Raw genomic sequence first — 25615 nt, forward strand, 5'->3', positions numbered from 1 at the left:
ACATAATGATTGCTTTGCATGCTGCTAACTGAACAAAGGTGGTAATAAATGGAAGTGAGACATCGTAAGTGATGAAACCATTATGTTTTAAAAACCTGTGATTGATAAGGATATGCTTGTCTATAAACATGCCACTTAAGGTTTCTAAAGAATGTGCATGAGGCATAGTATTCAGACAGATTAGAGAAACCATTCCCTAGAGTAATTAGAAATTCTGTGACATGTTCTAAAAAATAAATTGAAGTAAAATATATTTTAAAGACAGAGTGCATCTTTTGTATGATTTCAAGAGGTAGTCATAACCTGTGGTTCTCAAAGTGTGATCACCAGAACAGCAGCAGCAGCGTCACCTGAGAACTTGCATATGTGATCTAGGTACTTTGACCATTGGGTGATCTGATACAGCTAAAGTTTAGAACCAGTGTTATATACTCTATCTTCATTTATATTAACTAGTTTAGGTTGGCATGGTAATTTGGAGTAATGCTGTGAGAGGGTCTGAATTTTCTATTGCAAGTGACAGAAATCCAACTTAAACTAGTTTAAGAAAAAGGGAATTTACAGGCTCCCTCAGCTGAGTTGGAAGATTATTGGGGAAGTTCACAGGTTCAGAGCAGAAACTATAAGAATCAGGGCCATGGAGCTTGTAAAACTGCTTGTTTCTGCATAACTTTGTCATTTTTATAGACTAAGTTCCTGTGTATGCTTGTCAGGTGGCACAGATGGTCACAGGCAGCTCCAAATTCATGTCCTCTGAGCGTAGCAATTCCAGAAAGAGCTGCTTTTTACCATTTCACAAGCCCACTCTTCAACAGTTAAATTCATAGGAATGAGGGTCAATGACTGGCTTAGCCTGGGTCATATGTCTATTTGTGGGAGAAAGGAGAATAGAAAAGTGTGCCACTACATTGTCAGGAGTGGCACACTTTCGGTTGCTTTCAAATAAGCTTAACAGTCTTTGAAGCACAGCAAGAAATCTAGAGGATTATCGAGTTAGAAAATGGGACATATGCAAACATGTTAGCTACTTTATTGTGTTAGAGTGTGGTTAACCATTTCGTTAAAGTCTTACGGTGCCAAAATATGGAAGTTGATGTTTTAGGTTTTCTATTTTGTATGGAGTTAATTTTTGTCATTATAAAAGCAAATATAATTAGAGAAATGCAAACCAAAACTACAGTGGAGTACCATCAGAATGGCCATCATTAAAAAGTCTACAAATGGAAAATGCTGCAGAGAGTGTACGGAAAAGTGAGCCCTTCTACACTGGTGGCGGGCATGTTGGTTGGTACAGCCCCTGTGAAATACAGTGTGGCAGTTCCTCAGAAAACTAAAAACAGAGCCGCCATATGATCCAGCAGTCTCACTCCTGGGCACATACCCAGACAAACTATAGTTCCAAAAGATAACATGCATCGTTCATAACAGCCAAAACGTAGAAACATCCAAATGTTCATTGACAAATGAATGGATAAAGATGATGTGGTACCTATATAAAATAGCATACCACTCGGTCATGAAAAAGAATGGAAGGCCATTTGCAGCAACATGGATGCAACTAGAGATTATCATACTGTGAAGTAACTCAGAAAGAGAAAGACAAATATCCTATGGTATCCCTTATATGTGGAATCTAAAATATGACACTAATAAACCTGTCTACAAAACAGAAAAAGACTCACAGAACAAATTTGTGGCTGCAGAGGGGAAAGGGTGTGGGGGGAGAGAAAGACGGGGAGTTTGGGATCAGCAGATGTAAACTGTTATATATGGGATTCATAAACAACATGGTCCCACTCTGGAGCAGGCTACTATATATACAGGGAACTATATTCAATATCCTGTGATAAACCATAATGGAAAAGAATATTTTAAAGAATGTATGTATATACCTGAGTCACTTTGCTGTACAGCAGAGACTTGCACATTGCAAAACAACTGTACTTCAATAAAATTAAATAATAAGAACCTATTACATGAGAAAAAAATAAGCATTGAGTATAAAAGTAAATATACCCCGTGTTGTTTAGTTGCTAAGTTGTGTCCGACTCTTATGTGAGTTCATGGACAGTGGACCACCAGGCTCCTCTGTCTGTGGGATTTCCCAGGCAAGAATACTGGAGTGGGTTGTCATTTCCTTCTTCAGGAATCTTCCTGACCCAGGGATCAAACTTGTGTCTCCTGTATTGGCGGGTGGGTTCTTTACCAGTGAACCACCAGGAATGCCCAAACCCTTGACATCTGGAAAATACTGAAAAATAGGAAAGAAAAAAATCACGTAATGTTCTGCTCTCCAGAGACAACTACATTTTGGTGAATTTCCTCTGCATATTTTTTTGGTAAAATTATGATATTATAATGTTAAGTTTTTTCTTTGTTTTGATTAGTATTTATTACTAACTTTCTATCAGAGTGTAGTAGAAACTTAATCTTCTTCAGTATAGATTCCACCAGAGTTGTATGGTGTTTATTTTTTTTAAGACTTAATTTTTTAGAGCAGTTTTAGCTTCATAACAAAATTAAGAGAATGGTATGGAAATGTCGCATGTACTCCTTGCTCCCAATATGTGTAGCCCCCCACCAGAATGGCGTATTTTTAAAAATTAATGAATCTACATTGACACATCATAATTGCCCAAAGGCCATAGTTTAACATTACCCCTTCACTCTTAGTGTTGTAAATTCTGTGAAAATGAACAAATGTATAGTGATATGTATTCATCATTATGATATTACACAGTATTTTCACTGCCCTAAAAATCCTCTGTGCTCCGTTTGTTCATCCCCCTCTTCTTCTGCCAACTACTAATCTTTTTATTCTCTTAATAGTTTCACCTCTTCCAGAATATTATATAGTTGGAATTATACAGTATATAGCCTTTTCAGATTAACTTCTTTCACTTAGTAATATTTTTAATTCCTCCATGTTTTTTAATGGCTTGATAGCTCATTTCTTTTTTAGCATTGAATAATATTCCATTGCCTAGATGTATCACAATTTATCTGTTCACCTTCTGAAGGACATCTTGGTTGCTTCCAAGTTTTGCCCATTATAAATAAAGTTGCTATAAATATCCATGTGCAGGCTTTTGTGAACATAAATTTTCAACTCCTTAGAGTAAATACTAAACATGATTGCTGGATCATATGGTAAGAGTGTATTTAATTTTTTAAGAAATTGCCAAACTGTTTTCCAAAGTGACTGTACCATTTTGCAATCCCACCAGCAATGAATGTTGTAGGATTGATGTTAATTTTCAAATCTCGTTTTCATTTGAATTTACAAGTAAGGAATATGTTCATTTTAAGTTTCTTGACATATAGCACTATCATCATTAAGTATTTTAAATTTAGTTGTTACATTTAATAGGCAAAAACTGGCTATCTTATTTCAACTTCTTGAGTCCTTGATTACTGATGAGTCAGTTTTTATTTCAGTGGGTTTCGTTAACTGTAGTTCCTCTTTTGTGGCTTTCTGGGTTCTTAACCCACTCATTGGGCTTCCCTGGTGGCTCAGATGGTAAAGAATCCGCCTGCAATGCAGGAAAACTGAGTTCAATCCCTGGGTTGGGAAGATCCTCTCGGTAAGGGAACAGCTACCCACTCCAGTATTCTGGCCTGGAGAATTCCATGGACAGAGGAGCCTGGTGGGCTACAGTCTATGGCGTCGCAAAGAGTTGGATGCGACTGAGTGGCTTTCATTTTCAGCCCACCTCTCTGCTGATGTCTTGGGTTTTTTATTGATTTGCAGGAGTTCCTTGAATGAGCTCTGTTTTCTTTAGTTTCCTAGTTTATAGTTTTTATAAAACAATATGTAAACCTGTTATTTTGTGTATTTTAATTCCATTTGGCTTTAGATTATCTTAAGTTTAAAAATTCTCTTTTCAGAGGTCCAGTAACTTTTGTTGTTTTGTTTTTTGTTATTATGACTCTTTATTTCATCTAGAATAAAGAAATTTTCAAGCTTTTTTGGTAATTTCTGTAGGCCAGTGTTTCTTGATTCATTGTAAGGTTTAAGGACAATAAAAGAAGACAGAAACTTTAGTGACAAAATACATTTTAGCAATGAAAAAAATGATAACTTCTTATCTGACAGATCTAAACTTTCTCATCAGAGCTAATGTTTAGACAACATTTCTGGTTAGCCTTCTCTTGGTACAGCAAAAGCATTTGTATTTGCTGGAAATAACATTCATTTATGAAGAAATTATGGCAGAAATCTGTTTAAACAGTGAGAAAATTCTAGACTGTTCAGACAGCCCAGGATTTTGAAAAAACCTTGGGCTTTGGCAAGAGCCCAGGAGAGGAAGTGTCTGCATCTGCTACATTCTAGAAGCCTTCCCAAAGAGTCACTGTAAGGCAGCCAAGAGAACAGTGTATTTCACTACTGTGTGGTTCTGGAGGAAACTTAGGAGGACTTCCAGCATGTCAGTTTCTGTGATGATCTATTTTTATTGATTCAAGTTAGGAGGAAAATGGTATGTGTGTATGTGTATTGGGGTGTGTGTGTGTGTGAGAGAGAGAGATTGGGAGTTTTCTATTGTGGACAATGGTGTGTGTGTGTGTGTGTGTGGACAATGTGTGTGTGTGTGTGTGTGTGGACAATGGTGTGTGTGTGTGTGTGTGTGTGTGTGTGTGAATGATAGGGAGTTTTCTAGTGTGGACTTGAACCTGTTGCTTTCGGTGAAGTCTCTTGGGGAGAGTCAGAGGTGCCTGCACAAAGAGGAATAGGGTGACAAGTGAGAATAAGCAATGGGTGTCTGTTATTGGTGTAAACAGTGTTACAGGGGTAACTTGTTTTCCTGTAAGGTAATAAAGAAGAACTTAAAAGTCCATGTTTATGTGGTAAAGAAGGAGCAAGAGAAGAGTGCTAACAGGGCCTTTGGGAAAGCAGGGTAAAATCTGCTGGTTAGTTGAAAATCTGCATCTGCCATGAAGAATCCATTCCAGAAAAGAAAGACAGAAGGGCTTTGCTGCCAGTTTTTTTTTTTTTTTTTTTCCTGAATGCTAGAGCTATGTCCTGGGCTAAGGATTTTTTACGTAGAACACAGTAGAAAAAGCTCAACTTTGGGTCCTTTGAGAGAGATTACTAGCCTAAATCGACAGCTCGCTAACTTAAATACCACACTATTCACCTATTTAATGTTCATGATTGGTTGATTTTGAGTAGTTTTACAGTGTTCTTCAGCCATCAGTCCCCGCAGTATATTTTGGAACATATTCATCACCTCCAAACCTACAACTTTTAATTGAACTTATTTTAAAATCTAAAGCCATTGTAGGGAAAAGATGGACCAAGTTAGGAATTAAGGGAATTAATCAGAAAGCTCTGAAACATTTTGTCCCTTTAAATATATTCTAACATTTTAGAATGTATTTTGGTAGTATTTAAATTAAGTTACTCTAATAAAGTGGTATATTTTAATGGGAAATTCATGACTTAGGTCTAGATTGCAGAGTAAACTTAATGAAAAAGTATACTACCATCCAGTTGATCTAACTGTAGTAGTAACTAAAGAGAAAACAAACAGCATTTTTAAGCATACATTATCATGGTGATAGCAAACATGTATATTTTTCTTTTAACATGAAATATCAAGTGAGTACTGTTCTATGAAAAATAAGATAGTAGCTCTTACTAAGTTATTAAATCAGTTTGCTAGAATTAACAGTGTTCTGTGGGCAATCTTAAAGTCTGACTTACATTTTATTCATAGGAAAAATAGGTTAGGAACTTTTCCTATCCTTCCTTTGTTTTAAATAATGGCCATATTTCTCTTGTAGGTGTGTGAGCCTGTAAAATTAAACCTTTGAAGATGATCTGGTATATTTTAGTTGTAGGGATTCTACTTCCCCAGTCTTTGGCCCATCCAGGCTTTTTTACTTCTATTGGTAAGTCTTAATTATTTTGTTGTGTTTGTTTTTGTATTTAAAAATTTCCTTTTTTTCATATTTTTAAATCGGTAAAAACAAATACATTATATTCTCAGGGACTGAAACATTACTTCAGTCCCTACCCCTCTAAAAATCTTTCTTTTTTCCTTCATATTTAAATGTTTAATTTTTTCTGATTGCCAAAACTTAGTAAAGCATACAAAAGAAAATTCTCTGATAGAGTCTACCTGGCAAATCACTTAATATATATACTTAGTCTTTATTTTCCTATATGAATACTTTATATGTTTTAAAAGAGGTGTTTTCCTACATCCTGTTGACCAGTTTTACCCTTATGTGATTGTGGAGCTAAATAAAACACAAGCAAGTATATTTATGACACTTAATTTTGGAATGTAAAATGATGAGTTTTCTCATCCTATTGAGGCTTGCCTAGTGGCTCAGACCAGAGAAGGCAACGGCAACCCACACCCTTGCCTGGAAAATCCCATGGATGGAGGAGCCTAGTAGGCTGCAGTCCATGGGGTCGCTAGGAGTCGGACACAACTGAAGCGACTTAGCAACAGCAGCAGCAGTGGCTCAGACAGTAAAGAATCTGCCTGAAATGCAGACCTGGGTTTGATCCCTGAGTCAGCAAGATCCCCTGGAGAAGGGAATGGCTACCCACTCCAGTGTTCTTGCCTGGAGAATCCCATGGACAGAGAAGCCTGGTGGGTTACAGTCCATGTGGTCGCAAAGAGACACAATTGTGCAACTTTTTTCTCTCATCCCATTAGGAATAACTAAATATGGATATTTGAATTTCAGTTGTGAAGTTTTTAAGTTTAAAAGTTAAACTTTAAAAGTTTTAACTTTTTGTTAGTGTGATCTTTGTCAAATTGAATAAAAATTTAATCCTCAGTAGTCTCAAAATCCAAAAAAGATGAGGGGGGAGGTAGGGAAGAAGAAATGTTGATCCTTGGAAAGTAATGTTTTGAAATTAAAAAATAAATTCTTAGATGAATAATTTGTCGATATCCAAGCTTGCAGAATTAAGTAGCTTGAAAATTAGAATTGGACCACATGCCTAGAAAAGTTTGGGGCTTAATTTTTATTTATTTGGTTTTAAAAGAAAAAAAATGATGCTCTCTCCAAGATACCTGGTTCATGCCAGTTAAGTCCTTTCATTAAATGAAGCATTCGCAATCATTCTTAAATTATTTAGAAAACTTGTTTTGACGTATGGGTGGGTATGTATGGGTATTTGATAACTGTCTTCTCTTTTCTTCTTTCTAGGTCAGATGACTGATTTGATTCATACTGAAAAAGATCTGGTGACTTCCCTGAAAGACTATATAAAGGCAGAAGAGGACAAATTAGAACAAATAAAAAAGTAAGTCAAGTGTTTTACTTATTATGACTGACTCCACCTGGATGTTTTCTTCCTGGGTAAAACATTCTTTAAGTGAAAATGAAAGCCCTCTGTCAGTCTTAAAAGGCCGGATAAGGGCTAAAATAGGACCACAGAAAACAAAAGTTAGGCCCAATTAAAGACTTCATGTGGAAGACTATGGATTGAGATAAGAATGTAAATGGATACAGGTAATTGACAGTTGTTTTCTTTTTTTTAATAGTTGCTAATATCTTCTATCCTCCCTAATCAAGCAATTTTCCACTGCTATTTAGCCTTTAGTTTTATGGTTGCATTCTAGAGATTACAGTGGTAAGTATAGTATTATTTAATTGATAGGTTTTTCTTCAAATGCTAATTTATCTTTAATTGACTCAGGTTCATAGTTAATCCTGACCTGAGAGTTCCTAGCGTTTGTTTAATGAGTAGCTAAGTAGTCAGGTTATTTATTTATGTATTTATTTTTAAGGTTTCTTTCTTTCTTTCTGCTTGGGTGTGCAGGGTCTGCATTGCTCTGCTCAGGCTGTCTCTAGTTGCAGTGCCCGGGCTTCTTGTTGCGGTGGCTTCTCTTGTTGCGTACCTGGGCTCTAGGTGCATGGGCTTCAGCAGTTGTTCATGGGCCTAGTTACCACTACATGTAGGATCTTCCTGGTGTAGGGATGGAACCTGTATCCCCTGAGTTGGCAGGCAGATTCTCAACCACTGGACTATCAGGGAAGCCCCAGTTTTTCTGTTTTAAAATATAGTTTCTAAGTACTGAGTACAAAATTTTTCTGTAAGTGTGATTTAAATGAATATGTAACTGAATTTGGATTGGGATGATGTGTACTTTGTAATAATCAATTATTTGGACTTGTAGGGAAATAAATTTTTAGATTCTTACTGCTGCTGCTACTGCTGCTAAATTGCTTCAGTCATGTCCGACTCTGCGACCCCATAGATGGCAGCCCACCAGACTCCCCCATCCCTGGGATTCTCCAGGCAAGAACACTGGAGTGGGTTGCCATTTCCTTCTCCAGTGTATGAAAGTGAAAAGTGAAAGTGAAGTTGCTCATTTGTGTCCGACTCTTAGTGACCCCATGGACTGCAGCCTACCAGGCTCTTCCGCCCGTGGGAATTTCCAGGCAAGAGTACTGGAGTGGGGTGCCATTGCCTTCTCTGAGATTCTTACTAGAGGGGTCCAATCAACTTTTACTAAGATATGTTACATTTACTGTAACCATTTGGGAGAAACATAAAACTAAAAAAGTCTTATATTTTAATTTTTCCAAATTAGATTTTATCTGTAAGAGAATCTTGCTTTTTTAAAAATCTTTATAATTTTGCTTAAAATATTTTTAGGTATAGTTTTAACTCAAAAACCTCTAATCTTTTTTGAGTGCTTTACTAAATTATGTTCTTCCTCATTAAGTGTGTATTTACTTTATGTATATTCCATTTGTGTCTTACATTTTAGATGGGCAGAGAAATTAGATCGGTTAACCAGCACAGCGACAAAAGATCCAGAAGGATTTGTTGGACACCCTGTAAATGCATTCAAATTAATGAAACGTCTGAACACTGAGTGGAGTGAGTTGGAGAATCTGGTCCTTAAGGATATGTCAGATGGTAAGTCAGATGGTAAAACTAACGAGCCAAAAAAAAAAAAAGCATTTTGGGTACTACCTGTAGAAATGCCAAAAGAAGTGATAAATTCAACTCAATTATTGCTGAAATGTGTTTGATTTGACTAGAGTTAGTTTAGCCTAGATCCTGAATTCTTGATTTAAAAAAAAATGAGTAAACACTGAAAACAAAGAAAAATAAAATTTTATTCTTAAAAAAGTAATTTCTACTCTTCATTTACTTAACACTGGTCCTTTTTACTTTGAAATACACTAAAGTGAATCAATTATTGGCATATAGCTTCATTTCTGAGGATAATCATTTGCATTTTAGGATTACCTTCAGATTTTAAAAATTTATGGCTAGTTCTTTATCTTCTAATCAATTATTAACATACTGGGAGTGGTACTGATAAGGGAAAACATTAGCTGTGTTTTTCCTAGTACTTTGAAGCTTAGGATTGTTTTGTTTAACATAAACTATAAATTTAAAAAGTGAGACTCCAAACAGTAATAATGAATGTCCTTCTCAATGAAATAGTAAAATTATAGTTGGAGTAATGAGATGTTTGAGATATTTAAGTAACATATACAGAAAACTAAGTCTGAAGTTTAAGGAAGTAAAGGTATTATTATGCTTAGTACATAGTATTTATTTGTTGAATGATTGAAGATGGCAAAAAAAGAAAAGAACTGAGCCAGCTGTGTAGGTGAAGTACTCCAAGGGTGCTTTCAAGTGTTTGTGAGCAGTAAACTAAGCTATTATGCATAGGACAGGAAAACCGTGCTAAGAAAAATTAAGGCAAGCACTTATAAATATTTTGACATGAGAAGGAAATACCTATGATCATTTGCTCTCTTATATAACACCATGAGAATATTTTTAAGGTCATATATATTCATATATATGCGTTTGTATACATATATACATATACACATGTTTATTTATTATTAAAAAAAAACCTCAAGTAACAACCTGTATGACCTAAGTTAAAATAAGATAAGCCTCAAGACTTTGGTATTTTAATCTGTGGTAGTACCCCATAATGCCATAGTAGATAAGCATTTTCTCTTATTGGAGAGGATTTTAAGCAACTTCTAGGAGATTTTTTTTTTGAGGCATAAAAAACATTACAGTTCTCTGTAAAACTTGCTTGTAAAAATTGTGTGGATTTTGTGACTTAAAACTATAAAGAATATGCTTAATATGAACTTAGACCTCTTCAGCTAGTTGTTTATTTATACATTTCAATTAACATAAAAATACCTGGCCTTTTGATGATCAGAGTATGTACATAGTTGATTATAAGTAAATGAGCATGGAGGGAAGTCTCATACCTAACTTTGATCTGCAAATGATGACACATATATTATTCAAATTTTAAATCACTTTTTGTTTCTGTTGTATTGATTTATTAAGGGAGTATTTAGCATCCATTTTCCTTCGGAGTTATATGTATGTACTTGTGCTTAGTAGCCCAGTTGTGTCCAACTCTTTACAACCCTTTGGACTGTAGCCTGCCAGGCTCCTCTGTTCATGGGATTTTTTCCCTTAATATATATATTTTATTGAAGTATATATTTTTCCTTAATATATATATTTATTGAAGTATATATATATTCCTTAATATATATATATATATTGAAGTGTTTCAGGTACACAGCAAGGTGATTCATTTATATATATGCATATGTTATTTTTTGAAATTATTGTCCATTATAGATTTTTACAAGATATTGACTATAGTTCCTTGTTTTGTACAGTAAACCTTTGTTGCTTGTTGTATGTCTGTATTTTTAATTAAAAATTTAGCATTTTATTCATAGTAAGTAAAAAAGTGTAATCAAAATGTCATACATTTTTAATTAGGCAAAATTTCATAAGTTTTCTAAAATATATATATTATACATATATATGTATACAAAAACTTGACTACTATGCTTGATAAAGCCTTGAGAACATCAAAAAAAAAAAAGAGATGGGGAAATTGGAAAACATAAACTAAGTGAAATGGGAGCACTGAATATAAAATAGAAAAAGTGAAACAAACTAAATAAAAGATCATCATGTAGGTCCATGGGATGTTTTTTAGGCAAAAATACTGGAGGAGTTGCCATTTTCCTCCTCCAGGGGATCTTGCTGATCAGGGATCAAATCTCCTGTGTCTCCTCCTCTGAAGGCAAATTCTTAACCTGCTGAGCCATCAGGGAAGCCCTAGGAGTTACATAGTTACCAGTAATTTCTGAATTTGATTTTTGCTATATTTTATGTAAAACATTTAAAAATTAATATTAGGATTTATGTAGAGCAAACCTTGATTGATGAACACTATATTTGATAATTAAATAGATCTAAATATATTTTAATAAATGAGCTTACCCAATACTCTGAAATAAGTAATTATTTCTTCCTTCTCCTTAAAGAATTCCACCAAACTTTATATATTTACACACCTATGTGATATGTGGCACAAGGAAGAAGAAAATAGAACTTTAAAAGCATACATTTTATCTGAAAATATAATTTGTTGCCAGTGAATTTGGTTTTCAAGTATTTAAATCTGTTTGCTTTTCAAGCTGCAAGCTTAGCAGAGGCTGTACTGTGTAACTAAAACCTATTCAGATAGATATAATTTATGCAGTGACCTCAGATTACATAAGCAACATTAAAAATGGTTTGGGAAGATATAACAAATTAGAGGTGTATCAAGTCTCATTCAGTGTATTTAATTTTTTCTTGTTACACATGATATAGTGGAAAATTATAATAATATAGATTAAAAAAATCTTTATAAGACTTGTGTTAGAAATTAAAAGTCTGTGAGGGTCTAGAGTCTTTTTTCTTCCAATTATATTGAGATATAATTGACATATGGTACTGTAGAAGTTTAAAGTGTACGGTACAATGATTTTACTTACACACATTGGGGAATGATTATCATAGTTAGTGAACATTCATCATCCCATGTAGTTACAAAATTTAAAAACTAGAAAAAATGTTTTTCCTTGTAATGAGAACTCTTAGGATGTACTCTTTTTTATGTAGATGTTAATTATATTTATCGTGTTGTACATTACATCCTCTGTACTTATTTATCTTATACCTGAATCTTTGTGCCTTTTGCCTGCCTTCCTCCAAATCCCTTATACCCCTACCACCTGCCTCTGATAACCACAAACCTGATCTCTTTTTGAGATCATGAGTTTGTTTTTGAAATATAACTGACCTACAATACTATGTTAGTTCCTGTTATACAACATATTGATCCTATATTTCTGTGTATTTCAAAATGATCACCATGAGAAGTCCAGGTATGAAATGTCATCACGGTACAAATATATTACATAGTTATCAACTATATTCCCTACATTGTACATTTCAAACTTGTGTCTAAATCTTTTTTCGCTCCTCTATTTTAAGGTTTTATCTCTAACCTAACCATTCAGAGACAGTACTTCCCTAATGATGAAGATCAGGTTGGGGCAGCCAAAGCTCTGTTGCGTCTACAGGACACCTACAATTTGGATACAGATACCATCTCAAAGGGTGATCTTCCAGGTAAGGATTCTTGTAGCCTATGAAAAAACCCATCTCCTGGCTTCTCTGTTCAGTCCATTAGGACAATATTGATATAAGAAGACTTCAGTTATTTAAAAATTTTTAACACTAATTTGTTTCATATCCTTTGGGTCAAAACAACCTTTTCTCTAGTTCTTAATAGTTGTGGATAAGCTGCTAGCTTGTTACTGTGAAAGCCTGTGATTTTAGGGACTAACTTAAGCAATTTTAACATGAAAGAGAAACTATTTTTCCAAATGTCTTTCTTTATAATACCAGTGTTTGTATGTAAAGTTATAAGGGAATTGATAAAGTTTGTATGTTCACTATTTTAAAACCAAGATATGTGGAGTATGTGCTGATTTTTAGTATTCTATAGTATGAAACATCCTGCTTTCTGACTTCTTTTTCGCAAAACACTTTTTAAAATACTTTTATTTATTTTTGGCTGTGCTGGGTGTTTGTTGCTTCATGTGGGATTTCTGTAGTTGCAGAGAGTGGGAGCTACTCCAGTTGCGGTATGCTAGCTTCTCATTGCAGTGGCTTCTCTTGTTGCAGAGCACAGGCTCTAGAGCACTCAGGCTTGAGTAGTTATGGAGAATGGAATCAGTAGTTGTGGCTTTCAGGCTCTAGAGTGTGGGCTCAGTATTTGGCACACACGTTTATTATAGTATCCCTCATGGCATGTGGGATCCTCCTGGACCAGGGATTTAACTGGTGTCCGTGCATTGCAAGGTGGCCTGTCAACCACTGGACCACCAGGGAAGCCCCCAAACCCTCTTTTTTTAAGTTACAGCTGATTTCATGGTAATCCATTTACATTTTTTATTGTGAAAAGAACATAAAAACAAAATTTACCATGTTAACCAATTTTAAATGTGTAGTTTATGGCATTAGGTGCGTTTGCATTTTTATGCAACCATTATTGCCATCCATCTGCATAGCTTTTTTCATCTTTTGAAACCAAAGCTCTGCAGTCATTAAACAATAACTCCCCAACCCCCACTTTCCCAGCCCCAAGCAACTGTCATTCTACTTTTTGTCTCTGATTTTGACTACTCTGAGTCCGTCATGTAAGTAGAATCATATAGTGTTTGCCTTTTTGTGACTGGCTTATTTCACTTAGGATGATGTCCTTCAAGGGTCATCCATGTTGTTGTATATGTTGAAACTTCCTTCATTTCTAAGGCTCAATAATATTCCATTGTATGTATCCATATTTTGTTATGCATTCATCTGTCCATGGACACTTGGGCTGCTTCCACATGTCAGCTGTTGTGAATAATGCTGCTGTGAACAAGGGTGTGCAAATAGCTCTTCAAGACACTGCCTTTCATTCTTGAGTATATACCCAGAAGTGGAATTGCTGGATCAGATGGTAATTCTATTTTTAATTTTTGAGAAGACACCATTTTACATTCCCACCAACAGTGCACAAGGGTTCCAGTTTCTCTAGACCATTGCCTACACTGGTTATTTTCTTTTTTTAAATTATTTATTTGTTTACACAAATTTCATATAAACAGAAAAGTATAGAGAATAGCATTCATGAACCTGCCACCTAGGATTCATATTAATATTGTACCTTATTTGCCACATAATTATGTATGTATTTATTTATGTTTAATTGGAGGATAATTACTTTACAATTGGAGAAGGAAATGGCAACCCACTCCAATATTCTTGCCTGGAGAATCCCCATGAACAGAGGGGTCTGACGGGCTACAGTCCATGGGGTCTCAAAGAGTCGAACACGGCTGAGCGACTAAGCACAATTACTTTACAATACTGTGATGGTTTTTGCCATATATCAGTATGAATTGGCCATGGGTACACATGTCCCCTCCCTTTTGATAGCCTCTCCCTCCTACCTTCCACCCCGTGCATCTAGGTTTTCACAGAGCACTGGCTTTGGGTTCCCTGCGTCAAATATCAGACTCCCACTGGCTATCTGTTTTACATATGGAAATGTATATGTTTCAAGGCTATTCTCTCAAATCATCCCACCCTCTCCTTCCCGTACTGTGTCCAAAAGTCTGTTCTTTATGTCTGTGTCTCCTCAGATGCCCTGCACATAGGATCATTGGTACTAACTTGTTAATATACAATATTTGTCTTTCTTATTTACTTCATTCTGTATAATAGGCTCTGTGTTTATTCATCTCATTAGAACTGACTCAAATGCATTCCTTTTTATAGCTGAGGAATATTCCATTGTGTATAGGTACCAGTTTCCTTATCCATTCATCTGTCTATGGACATATGGGTTGCTTCCACGTCCAGTTCAGTTTAGTTGCTCGGTCATGTCTGACTCTTTGCAACGCTATGGATTGCAGCACACCAAGCTTCCCTGTCCATCCCCAAATCCCAGAGCTTGCTCAAACTTATGTCCACTGAGTCAGTGATGCCATCCAACCATCTCATCCTTTGTTGTCCCCTTCTCCTCCCGCCTTCAATCTTACCCAGCATCAGGGTCTTTTCCAGTGAGTCAGCTCTTTGCATCAGGTGGCCAAAGTATTGGAGTTTCAGCTTCAGCATCAGTCCTTCCAATGAATATTCAGGATTGATTTCCTTTAGGATTGACTGGTTTGATCTTGCAATCCAAGGGACTCAACCAGAGTCTTCTCCAATACCACAGTACAAAAGCATCAATTCTTCAGCACTCAGCTTTCTTTATAGTCCAACTCTTACATCCATACATGACTACTGGAAAAATCATAGTTTAGACTAGATGGACCTTTGTCGGCAAAGTAATGTCTCTGCTTTTTAATATGTTGTCTAAGTTGGTCATAGCTTTTCTTCCAGGGAGCAAGCGTCTTTTAATTTCATGGCTGCAGTCACCATCTGCAGTGATTTTGGAGCCCCCCAAAATAGTCTCTCACTGTTTGGATTGTTTCCCCATCTATTTGCCATTAAGTGATGGAACCAGATGCCATGATCTTAGTTTTTTGAATGTTGAGTTTTAAGCCAACATTTTCACTCTCCTTTTTCAGTTTCAAGAGGCTCTTTAGTTCTTCTTCACTTTCTGTCATAAGGGTGGTGTCATCTGCATATCTGAGGTTATTGATATTTCTCCCGGAAATCTTGATTCCAGCTGGTGCTTCATCCAGCCCAGCATTTCGCATGATATACTCTGCATGTAAGTTAAATAAGCAGGGTGGACAAGAAACAGCTTTGACATACTCCTTGCCTGACTTGGAACCAGTCCGTTGTTTGATGTCCGGTTTTAACTGTTGTTTCTTGACCTGCATAAGATTTCTCAGGAGGCATGTCAGGTGGTCTGGTATTCTCATATTTCCACAGTATGTTGTGATCCACACAGTCAAAGGTTTTGGCATAGTCAATAAAGTAGATGTTTTTCTGGATCTTTCTTGCCTTTTTGATGATCCAACAGATGTTGGCAATGTTCCTCTGCCTTTTCTAAAACCAGCTTGAACATCTGGAAGTTCACGGTTCACGTACTGTTGAAGCCTGGCTTGGAGAATTTTGAGCATTACTTTGCTAGCATGTGAGATGAGTGCAATTGTGCAGTAGTTTGAGCATTCTTTGACATTGCCTTTCTTTGGGATTGGGATGAAAACTGACCTTTTCCAGTCCTGTGGCCACTGCTGAGTTTTCCAAATTTGCTGGCATATTGAGGGCAGCACTTTTACAGCATCATCTTTTAGGATTTGAAATAACTCAACTGTGATTCCGTCACCTCCACTAGCTTTGATCATAATGATGCTTCCTAAGGCCCACTTGACTTCGCATTCCAGGATGTCTGGCTCTAGGTGGGTGATCACACCATCGTGGTTATCTGGGTCATTAAGATCTTTTTTGTATACTTCTTCTGTGTATTCTTGCCACCTCTTCTTAATATCTTCTGTTTCTGTTAGGTCCATACCATTTCTGTCGAGCCCATCTTTGCATGAAATGTTCCCTTGGTATCTCTAATTTTCTTAGAGTCTTTTCCATTCTATTGTTTTTCTCTATTTCTTTGCATTGATCACTGAGGAAGGCTTTCTTATCTCTCCTTGCTGTTCCTTGGAACTTTGCATTCAGATGGGTATATCTTTCCTTTTCTCCTTTGTCTTTCACTTCTCTTCTTTTCTCAGCTATTTGTAAGACCTCCTCAGACAACCATTTTGCCTTTTTGTATTTCTTTTTCTTGGGGATGGTCTTGATCAGTGCCTCCTGTACAATGTCACAAACCTCCATCCATAGTTCTTAAGGCACTCTGTCTATTAGATCTAATCCCTTGAATCTATTTGTCACTTCCACTGTATAATTGTAAGGGATTTGATTTAGGTCATACCTGAATGGCCTAGTGGTTTTCCCTACTTTCTTCAATTTAAGTCTGAACTTGGCAATAAGGGGTTCATGGTCTGAGCCACACTCAGCTCCTTGTCTTGTTTTTCTGACTGTATAGAGTTTCTCCACCTTTGGCTGCAAAGAATATAATCAGTCTGATGTCAGTATTGACCATCTGGTGATGTCCATGTGTAGAGTCGTCTCTTGTGTTGTTGGAAGAGGGTGTTTGCTATGACCAGTGTGTTCTCTTGGCAGAACTCTATTAGCCTTTGCCCTGCTTCTTTTTGGATTCCCAAGGCCAAATTTGCCTTGTTACTCCTGGTATCTCTTGACTTCCTACTTTTGCATTCCAGTCCCCTATGATGCAAAGGACATCTTTTTTTTGGTGTTAGTTCTAGAAATTAAAAGACGCTTACTCCTTGGAAGGAAAGTTATGACTAACCTAGATAGCATGTTCAAAAGCAGATACATTACTTTGCCAACAAAGGTTCATCTAGTCAAGGCTATGGTCCTGTGGTCATGTATGGATGTGAGGTCATGTATGGACTGTGAAGAAGGCTGAGCACCGAAGAATTGATGCTTTTGAACTGTGGTGTTGGAGAAGACTCTTGAGAGTCCTTTGGACTGCAAGGAGATCCAACCAGTCCATCCTGAAGGAGATCAGCCCTGGGATTTCTTTGGAAGGAATGATGTTAAAGCTGAAACTCCAGTACTTTGGCCACCTCATGCGAAGAGTTGACTCATTGGAAAAGACTCTGATGCTGGGAGGGATTGTGGGCAGGAGGAGAAGGGGACGACAGAGGATGAGATGGCTGGATGACATCACTGACTCGATGGACATGAGTCTGGGTGAACTCCGGGAGTTGGTGATGGACAGGGAGGCCTTGCGTGCTGCAGTTCATGGGGTTGCAAAGAGTCGGACACAACTGAGCAACTGAACTCAATTGAACTAGAGTTCTTGTAGGTCTTCATAGAACCGTTCAGCTTCTTCAGCATTACTTTTCGGGGAATAGACTTGGATTATTGTGATATTGAATAGTTTGCCTTGGAAACAAACGGGGATCATTCTGTTGTTTTTGAAGTTGCACCCAAGTACTGCATTTTGGACTCTTTTTTGACTATGATGGCTACTCCGTTTCTTCTAAGGGATTCTTGCCCACAGTAGTAGATATAATGGTCATCTGAGTTAAATTCACCCATTCCAGTCCATTTTAGTTCACTGATTCCTAAAATGCCAGCATTGACTCTTGCCATCTCCTGTTTGACCACTTCCAATTTGCCTTGATTCATGCACCTAATATTCCAGGTTCCCATGCAGTATTGTTCTTTACAGCATCAGACTTAACTTCCATCACCAGTCCCATCCACAACTGGGTGTTGTTTTGCTTTGGCTCTGTGTCTTCGTTCTCTCTGGGGCTATTTCTCACTGATCTCCAATAGCATATTGGGCACCTACCAACCTGGGGAGTTCATCTTTCAGTGTCCTATCTTTCTGTGTATATCCATGTCATCTTTCAGTGTCACGCCCATGTCCTAGCTATTGTAAACGGTGCTGCAGTGACACGGGGGTACATGTGTCCTTTTTAGTTATGGTTTCCTTCGGAGAAGGCAATGGCGCCCCACTCCAGTATTCTTGCCTGGAAAATCCCGTGGACGGAGGAGCCTGGTAGGCTGCAGTCCATGGGGTCGCTACAGTCGGACACGACTGAGCGACTTCACTTTCACTTTTCGCTTTCATGCACTGGAGAAGGAAATGGCAACCCACTCCAGTGTTCTTGCCTGGAGAATCCCAGGGACGGGGGAGCCTGGTGGGCTGCCGTCTATGGGGTCACACAGAGTCGGTCACGACTGAAGTGACGTCGTCGTCGTCGTCGTAGTAGTAGTGTAAATGCCCAGTAATGGGATTGCTGGGTCATATGTTAGTGTTTTCCTGGTTTTTAAAGGAATCTCCGTACTGTTCTCCAAGTGGTTATATCAATTTGTATTCCCACCAGGAGTATAAGAGGGTTCCATTTTCTCCACATCAAACAGCATTTATTGTTTGTAGGTGTTTTGATGGCCATTCTGACCAGTGAGAGGTGATACCTCATTATAATTTTAATTTGCATTCCTCTAATGATGAGCAGTGTTGAGCATGTTTCATGTATTTATTAGTCATCTTTATGTCTTCTTTGGAGAAATGTCTGTTTAGGTCTTCTGCCTACTTTTTGATTGGGTGGTTTGTTTTTCTGGTATTGAGCTGCATGAGCTACTTGTATATTTTGGAGATTAAATCTTTGTCAGTCATTAAGTTTGCTGTTATTTTCTCCCATTCTGAGGGTGTGTTGTCTTTTCACCTTGCTTATAATTTCCTTTGTTGTGCAAAATTTTAAATTTTAATTCGGTCCCAATTGTTTATGTTTGTTTTTATTTCATTTCCTCTAGGAGGTGGGTCATAGAGGATCTTGCTGTGATTTATGTTAGAGTGTGCTCTGCCTATGTTTTCCTCTAAGATTTTTATAGTTTCTGGTCTTACATTTAGGTCTTTGATCTATTTTGAGTTTATTTTTGTGTATGGAGTTAGGAAGTGTTCTAATTTCATTTTATTAGTAATGTAGTTGACCAGTTTTCCCAGAACCACTTGTTGAAGAGACTGTTTTCTCCATTGTATATTTTTGTCTCCATTGTATATTTTTGCCTCCTTTGTCAAAGATAAGGCCCACTGGGGCATGGATTTATCTCCAGGCTTTATATCTTGTTCCATTGGTCTGTATTTCTGTTTTTGTGCCAGTACCATACTGTCTTGATGACTGTAGCTTTGTAGTATATATAAAGTCAGGAAGGTTGATTCCTGCAGTTCCATTCTTCTTTCTCAAGTTTACTTTGGCTGTTCAGGGTTGCTTGTGTTTCCACACAAATTGTGAAATTATTTGTTCTAGTTCTGTGAAAAATACCATTGGTAGTTTGATAGGGATTGCATTGAATCTATAGATTGCTTTGGGTCATATAGTCACTTACACTATATCGATTCTTTCAATCTAAGAACATTGTATATCTCTCCATCTTTTTTGTCATCTTTGATTTCTTTCATCAGTGTCTTATAGTTTTATGCATACAGATCTTTTGTCTCTTTAGGTAAATTTATTCCTAAGTATTTTATTCTTTTTATTGCAATGGTGAGTGGGATTGTTTCCTTGATTTCTCTTTCTAATTTTTCATTATTAATATATTGGGATTCCAGGGATTTCTACATATTAATTTTATATCCTGTGACTTTACTATATTCATTGATTAGCTCGAATAGTTTTCTGATGGCATCTTTAGGGTTTTCTATGTAGAGAATCATGTCATCTGTAAACAGTGGGAGTTTTACTTCTTTTTTTCCAATCTGGATTCCTTTTATTTTTCTTCTCTGATTGCTGTGGCTAGGACTTCCAAAACTATGTTGAATAATAGTAGTGAAAGTGGGTATCCTTGTCTTGTTCCTGATTTTAGAAGAAATGCTTTCAGTTTTTCACCATTGGGGATATTTGCTGTGGGTTTGTTGTATATGGGCTTTATTATGTTGAGTTATCTTCCTTCTGGTGTTGAATTTTGTCAGTCTTTCTCTGCATCTATTGAAATGATCATATGATTTTTGTCTTTCAATTTGTTAATATGGTATATCACATTTATTTGCATATTGAAGAATATTTGCATCCCTGGGATAAAGCTAACTTATTCATGATGTATGATCTTTTAAGAGTATTATTGTATTCTGTTCACTAGAATTTTGTTGAGGACTTCTGCATCCATGTTCATCAGTGATTTTGGCCTGTAATTTTCTTTTCTTGTGACATCTTTGTCTGGTTTTGGTGTCAGGGTGATGGTGGCCTTACAGAATGAATTTGGGAGTTTTCCTTCCTCTGCATTTTTCTGGAAGAGTTTGAGCAGGATAAGTGTTAGCTCTTCTCTAAACTTTTGGTAGAATTCACCTATGAAGCCATCTGGCCTTGGGCTTTTGTTTGTTGGAGATTTTTTATTTCAGTTTTGAGTTCCATGCTTGTGATTGATCTGTCCGTGTTTTATTTCTTCCTGGTTCAGGTTTGGAAGGTTCTACTTTTCTAAGAATTTGTCTATTACTTCCACGTTGTCCATTTATTGGCATATAGTTGCTCATAGTAGTCTCTTAGGATCCTTTGTATTTCTGTGTTGTCTGTTGTAACTTCTCCTTTTTCATTTCTGATTTTATTGATATGAGTTTTGATTTTTAATCCCTTTTTTTCTTGATGAGTCTGGTTAACGGTTTGTCAATTTTATCTGCTTAAAGGACCAGCTTTGCTATAGTCTTTCATTTCTTTTGCACTTATTTCTTCTCTGATCTTTATGATTTCTTTCCTTTACTAACTTTGGGTTGGTTTTTTGTTGTTGTTCTTTTTCTAGTTGCTTTAGGTGTAAGTTTAGGTTGTGTGTTTGATGTCTCTTGTTTCTTGAGGTAGACTTATATTGCTGTAAACTTCCCTCTTCACGCTGCTTTTACGGCATCCCATAGATTTTGAGTTGTCATGGTTTCATTGTCATTTGTTTTTAGGCATATTTTGATTTCCTTTTTGATTTCTTTAGTTATCTCATGGTTATTCAGAAGCGTATTGTTTAGCAACCATGTGTTTGTGTTTTGTAGCGTTTCCTATAGTTGATATCTGGATGGCATCACAGACTCGATGGACATGAGTCTGAGTGAACTCTGGGAGTTGGTGATGGACAGGGAGGCCTGGCATGCTGCGATTCAGGGGGTCGCAAAGAGTTGGACACGGCTGAGCGACTTAAATGAACTGAACTGAACTGATAGTTGATATCTAATCTTACAGTGTTATGATCAGAAAAGATGCTTGAAATGATTTCAATTTTAAATAAATTTACCAAGGCTTGATTTGAGGCCCAGAATGTGGTCTGTCCTGGAGAATGTTCCACATGCACTTGGGAAAATAGTGAAATCTATTGTTTTTGGATGAAATGCGCTGTAGATATCATTTAGGTCCAATGGGTACAATGTATCATTTAAAACCTGTGTTTACTTATTAATTTTTTGTCTGGATGATCTTTTCATTGGTGTGAGTGGGATATTAAAATCCCCCACTATTATTGTGTTACTATTTGTTAGCATTTGCCTTATGTATTGAGGTGCTCCTGTGTTGAGTGCATATGTGTTTATAATCATTATGTCTTCTTGAATTAATCCCCTGATCATTATGTAGTGTCCTTCTTTGTCCCTTCTAACGTTCTTTATTTTAAAGTCTATTTTGTCTGATATGAGCATTGCTATTACCTCTTTCTTTTGGTCTCTGTTTGCATGGAATATCTTTTTCCAGTCCCTCACTTTCAGTTTGTTCATGTCCCTAGGTTTGAGGTGGATCTCTAGTAGACAGTGTATATAGGGGTCTTGTTTTGGTATACATTCAGCCCATCTGTGTCTTTTGGGTGGAGCATTTAGCTCATTTACATTCAGGGTGACTATTGATGAGTATGATCCTGTTACCATTTACTTATTGTTTTGGATTTGTTTTTATAGGCCTTTTCTGTGTTTCTTGTCTAGAGAAGTTCCTTTAGCATTTGTTGAAGGGCTGGTTTGGTGGTGCTGAATTCTCTTAGCTTTTGCTTATCTGTAAAGCTTTTGATTTCTCCTTTGAATGAGATTCTTACTGGATGGATAGACTAATCTCAGTTGTAGGTTTTTGCTTTTTATCACTTTAAGTATATCCTGCTATTCTGTTCTGGCCTGTATGAAAGTGAAAGTCACTCAGTCATGTCCAGCTCTTTGTGACTCCATGGACTATACAGTCCATGGAATTCTTCAGGCCAGAATACTGGAGTAGGTAAACTTTCCTTTGTCCAAGGAATTGTCCCAATCCAGAGATTGAACCCAGGTCTCCTGCAGTGAATGCAGATTTTTTACCAGCTGAATCACAAGGGAAAGCCAGGAATACTGGAGTGGGTAGCCTATCCCTTCTCCAGGGGATCTTCCTGACCCAGGAATTGAACCAGGATCTCTTGCATTGCAGGTGGATTCTTTACCAATAGTTTGTTTAAAGATCAGCTGGTAGCCTTATGGGGATCCCCTGGTATGTTACTGTTGCTTTTCCCTTTCTGCTTTTAATATTTGTTCTTTGTGTTTAATTGTTGTTAGTTTGATTAACATGTGTCTTGTTGTGTTTCTCCTTGGGTTTGTCTTGTATGGGACTCTCTGGGCTTCCTGGTCTTGGGTGGCTATTTCGTTCCCTATTTCTTTTTTTTTTTTGATAGTAGCCAACCTAGTGCATGTGAGGTGGTATCTCACTGCAGTTTTGCATTTCCCTAATCACTGATGTTGAGCATCTTTTCATGTACTTATTAGCAGCCATCTGTATGTCTTTGAAGAAGTATCTGTTCAAGTCCTTTGCCTATTATTTAATTGGGTTACTCATTTTTTTGTTGTTGAGTTTTAGAGATTCTCTATATATAATGCCTTATGAGATACATGATTTGCAAATATTTTCTCCTGTTCTGTGGGTTGCCTTTTTACTCCACTGATAACTGTATTTTGTATCCAAATTTTTAAATTTTTACGAAGTCCAGTTTTTTTTTTTTTCTTCTGTTGCCTGTGCCTTTAGGGTCGTATACAAGAAATCATTGCCCAATCCAGTGTTATGAAGCTTTTGTCCTATGGTTTCTTTTAAAAGTTTTACTGTTTTAGATCTTATATTTAGGTCCTTGATTTATTTAGAGTTAGTTTTTACATGTGGTATTTGGTAAGGGTTCAGCTTCATTCTTTGCATGTAAATATTTGGTTTTCCTGGCACCGTTTGTTGAAAAGATCGTCATTTTCCCATTGAATGGTCTTGCCATGCTTGTCAGAAATCATTTGACAATATATACAAGGGTTTATTTCTGGCTCTCTATTGCATTGGTCTCTAAGTCTGTTTTTATGCTGGTCTATAAATTGTTTTTTTACACACTACTTTATTATTGTAGCTTTGTATTAAGTTTTGAAATCAGGAAATATGAGTTTTCCAGTTTTGTTCTTTTATAGGATTGCTTTGACTATTCTGGGTTCCTTGAGATTCTGTATGAATTCTATGATGGAGTTTTCTATTTCTATTTCTGTCTTTTGCATTGAAACTGCAGGTCACTTTGGGTAGTACTGACATTTTAATAATGTTGTCTTCCAATCCATGAACATGGCATGTGTTTTTCATTTATTTATGTTGTCTTTCAGTAGCTTTTTGTAGTTTTCACTGTATGTCTTTCACCTCCTTGGTTAAGTTAATTCCTAAGTACTTTATGCTTAGATTTGTTTTTGTAATTTTTTATATTGCTCATTATTGGTACATAGAAATGCAACTTATTTTTGTGTGTTGTCTTTACATCCTGCAACTTGGCTGAATTAATTTACTAGTTCTAACAAGTGTTTTTGCAGGAGGATTCTTAGGATTTTCTAGTATAAGATAATGTTATCTGTGGGGAGTGTCCTGGTCGTCCAGGGGCTAGGACTCTGAGCTTTCACAGATAAGGGCGCAGGTTCAATCCCTGGTTGGGGAACTAAAATCCCACCAACTGTGTGGTGTGGCAAAAACAAAAAACTGTTATCTGCAGATAGAGATCAGTTTACTTCTTCCTTTCCAGTTTGGGTACCTTTAAGCTTGTTCTTGCCTATTTGCTCTGGCTACAACTTCAAGTACTAAGTTGAATACAGTGGCAAAAGTGGGCATCCTTGTTCTCATTCTCAAAGGAGAAGCTTTCAGTCTTTTACCATTGAGTGGGTTTTTCAAATATATCTTTTATTATGTTAAAGTATTGATAAACTTCTAGTTTGTTGAGTGGTTTTTTTTCCATTATGAAAGAATACTGAATTTTGTCAGTTGCTCTTTTTTGGATCAGTTGAGATGATCATATGTATGTTTTTTCCCCTTTATTCCATTAATGTGGTGTGTATATTGATCAGTATTCATATGTTGAAATATCCTTGCATTACAGGAGTAAGTTCCACTTGGTCATGGTGTGTAACCATGTAATCATGGTGTATAATCATATGCTGCTGGATTCTGTTTGCTAGCATTTTTTAAAAAATATTTATTTATTTGGCTTTGCTAGATCTGAGTTGCAGCACATGGGCTCTTTAGTTGTGGCATGGGATCTAGTTCCCTGACCAGGGGTTGAATCTGGGACTCCTGCATTAGAGGGGCAGAGTTGTAACCAGTGTACCATCAGGGAAGTCCCTGTTTATTAGTATTTTGTTGAAAATTTTTGCATCAGTGTTCATAAGTGATGTTGGTCTGTAGTTTTCTTGTAGTGTCTTTTTCTGGCTTTGGTATGAGGATGATTCTGGCCTCATAGAATGAGATAAGTGTTCTTTCCTGTCTTTTTGAAAAGTTTGAGAAGGATTGGTATTAGTTTTTTTTTTTTTTTAATGTTTGATAGAATTCTCCAGTGAAGCTAATAGTCTTCCAATCCATGAACATGGCACATGTTTTCCATTTATTTGTGTTAATAACAGAGCTTTTCTTTTGTCAGAATACTGTTGATAACTGATTCAGTTTCCTTACTCAGTTCAGTCACTCAGTCGTGTCTGACTCTTTGAGACCCCATGAACTGCAGCACGCCAGGCCTCCCTGTCCATCACCAACTGCCGGAGTCTACCCAAACCCATGTCCATTGAGTCGGTGATGCCATCCAACCATCTCATCCTCTCTCGTCCCCTTCTCCTCCTGCCCTCAGTCTTTCCCAGCATCAGGGTCTTTTCAAATGAGTCAGCTCTTCACATCAGCAGTTTCGTTGCTAGTTAAAGGTCTATTCAGATTTTCTATTTTTTTCTTAGTCTTTGTAGGTTTTGTGTTTTTAGGAATTTGTCCATTTTATCTAGGTTATTCAGTTTGGTGTACA

The 25615-nt window shown here is 36.8% G+C and overlaps 1 protein-coding gene across 3 annotated transcripts in view; it reads left to right on the plus strand.

Annotated features, from left to right (window-relative positions):
* The window catches only part of P4HA1 (prolyl 4-hydroxylase subunit alpha 1), a 105918-nt gene that overhangs the window by 25461 nt on the left and 54842 nt on the right, over positions 1-25615 (plus strand). For all 3 annotated transcript variants that reach the window (XM_070364429.1, XM_005910145.3, XM_005910146.3), the window contains 4 exons: positions 5785-5892; positions 7171-7267; positions 8742-8893; positions 12311-12448. In XM_070364429.1, the coding sequence (XP_070220530.1) occupies positions 5817-5892; positions 7171-7267; positions 8742-8893; positions 12311-12448 (463 nt within the window). In that variant the 5' untranslated portion in view covers positions 5785-5816. The remainder of the gene's footprint in view (positions 1-5784; positions 5893-7170; positions 7268-8741; positions 8894-12310; positions 12449-25615) is intronic.

This window comes from Bos mutus, chromosome 28 (genome assembly GCF_027580195.1).
Source record: "Bos mutus isolate GX-2022 chromosome 28, NWIPB_WYAK_1.1, whole genome shotgun sequence".
Taxonomy (NCBI): domain Eukaryota; kingdom Metazoa; phylum Chordata; class Mammalia; order Artiodactyla; family Bovidae; genus Bos; species Bos mutus.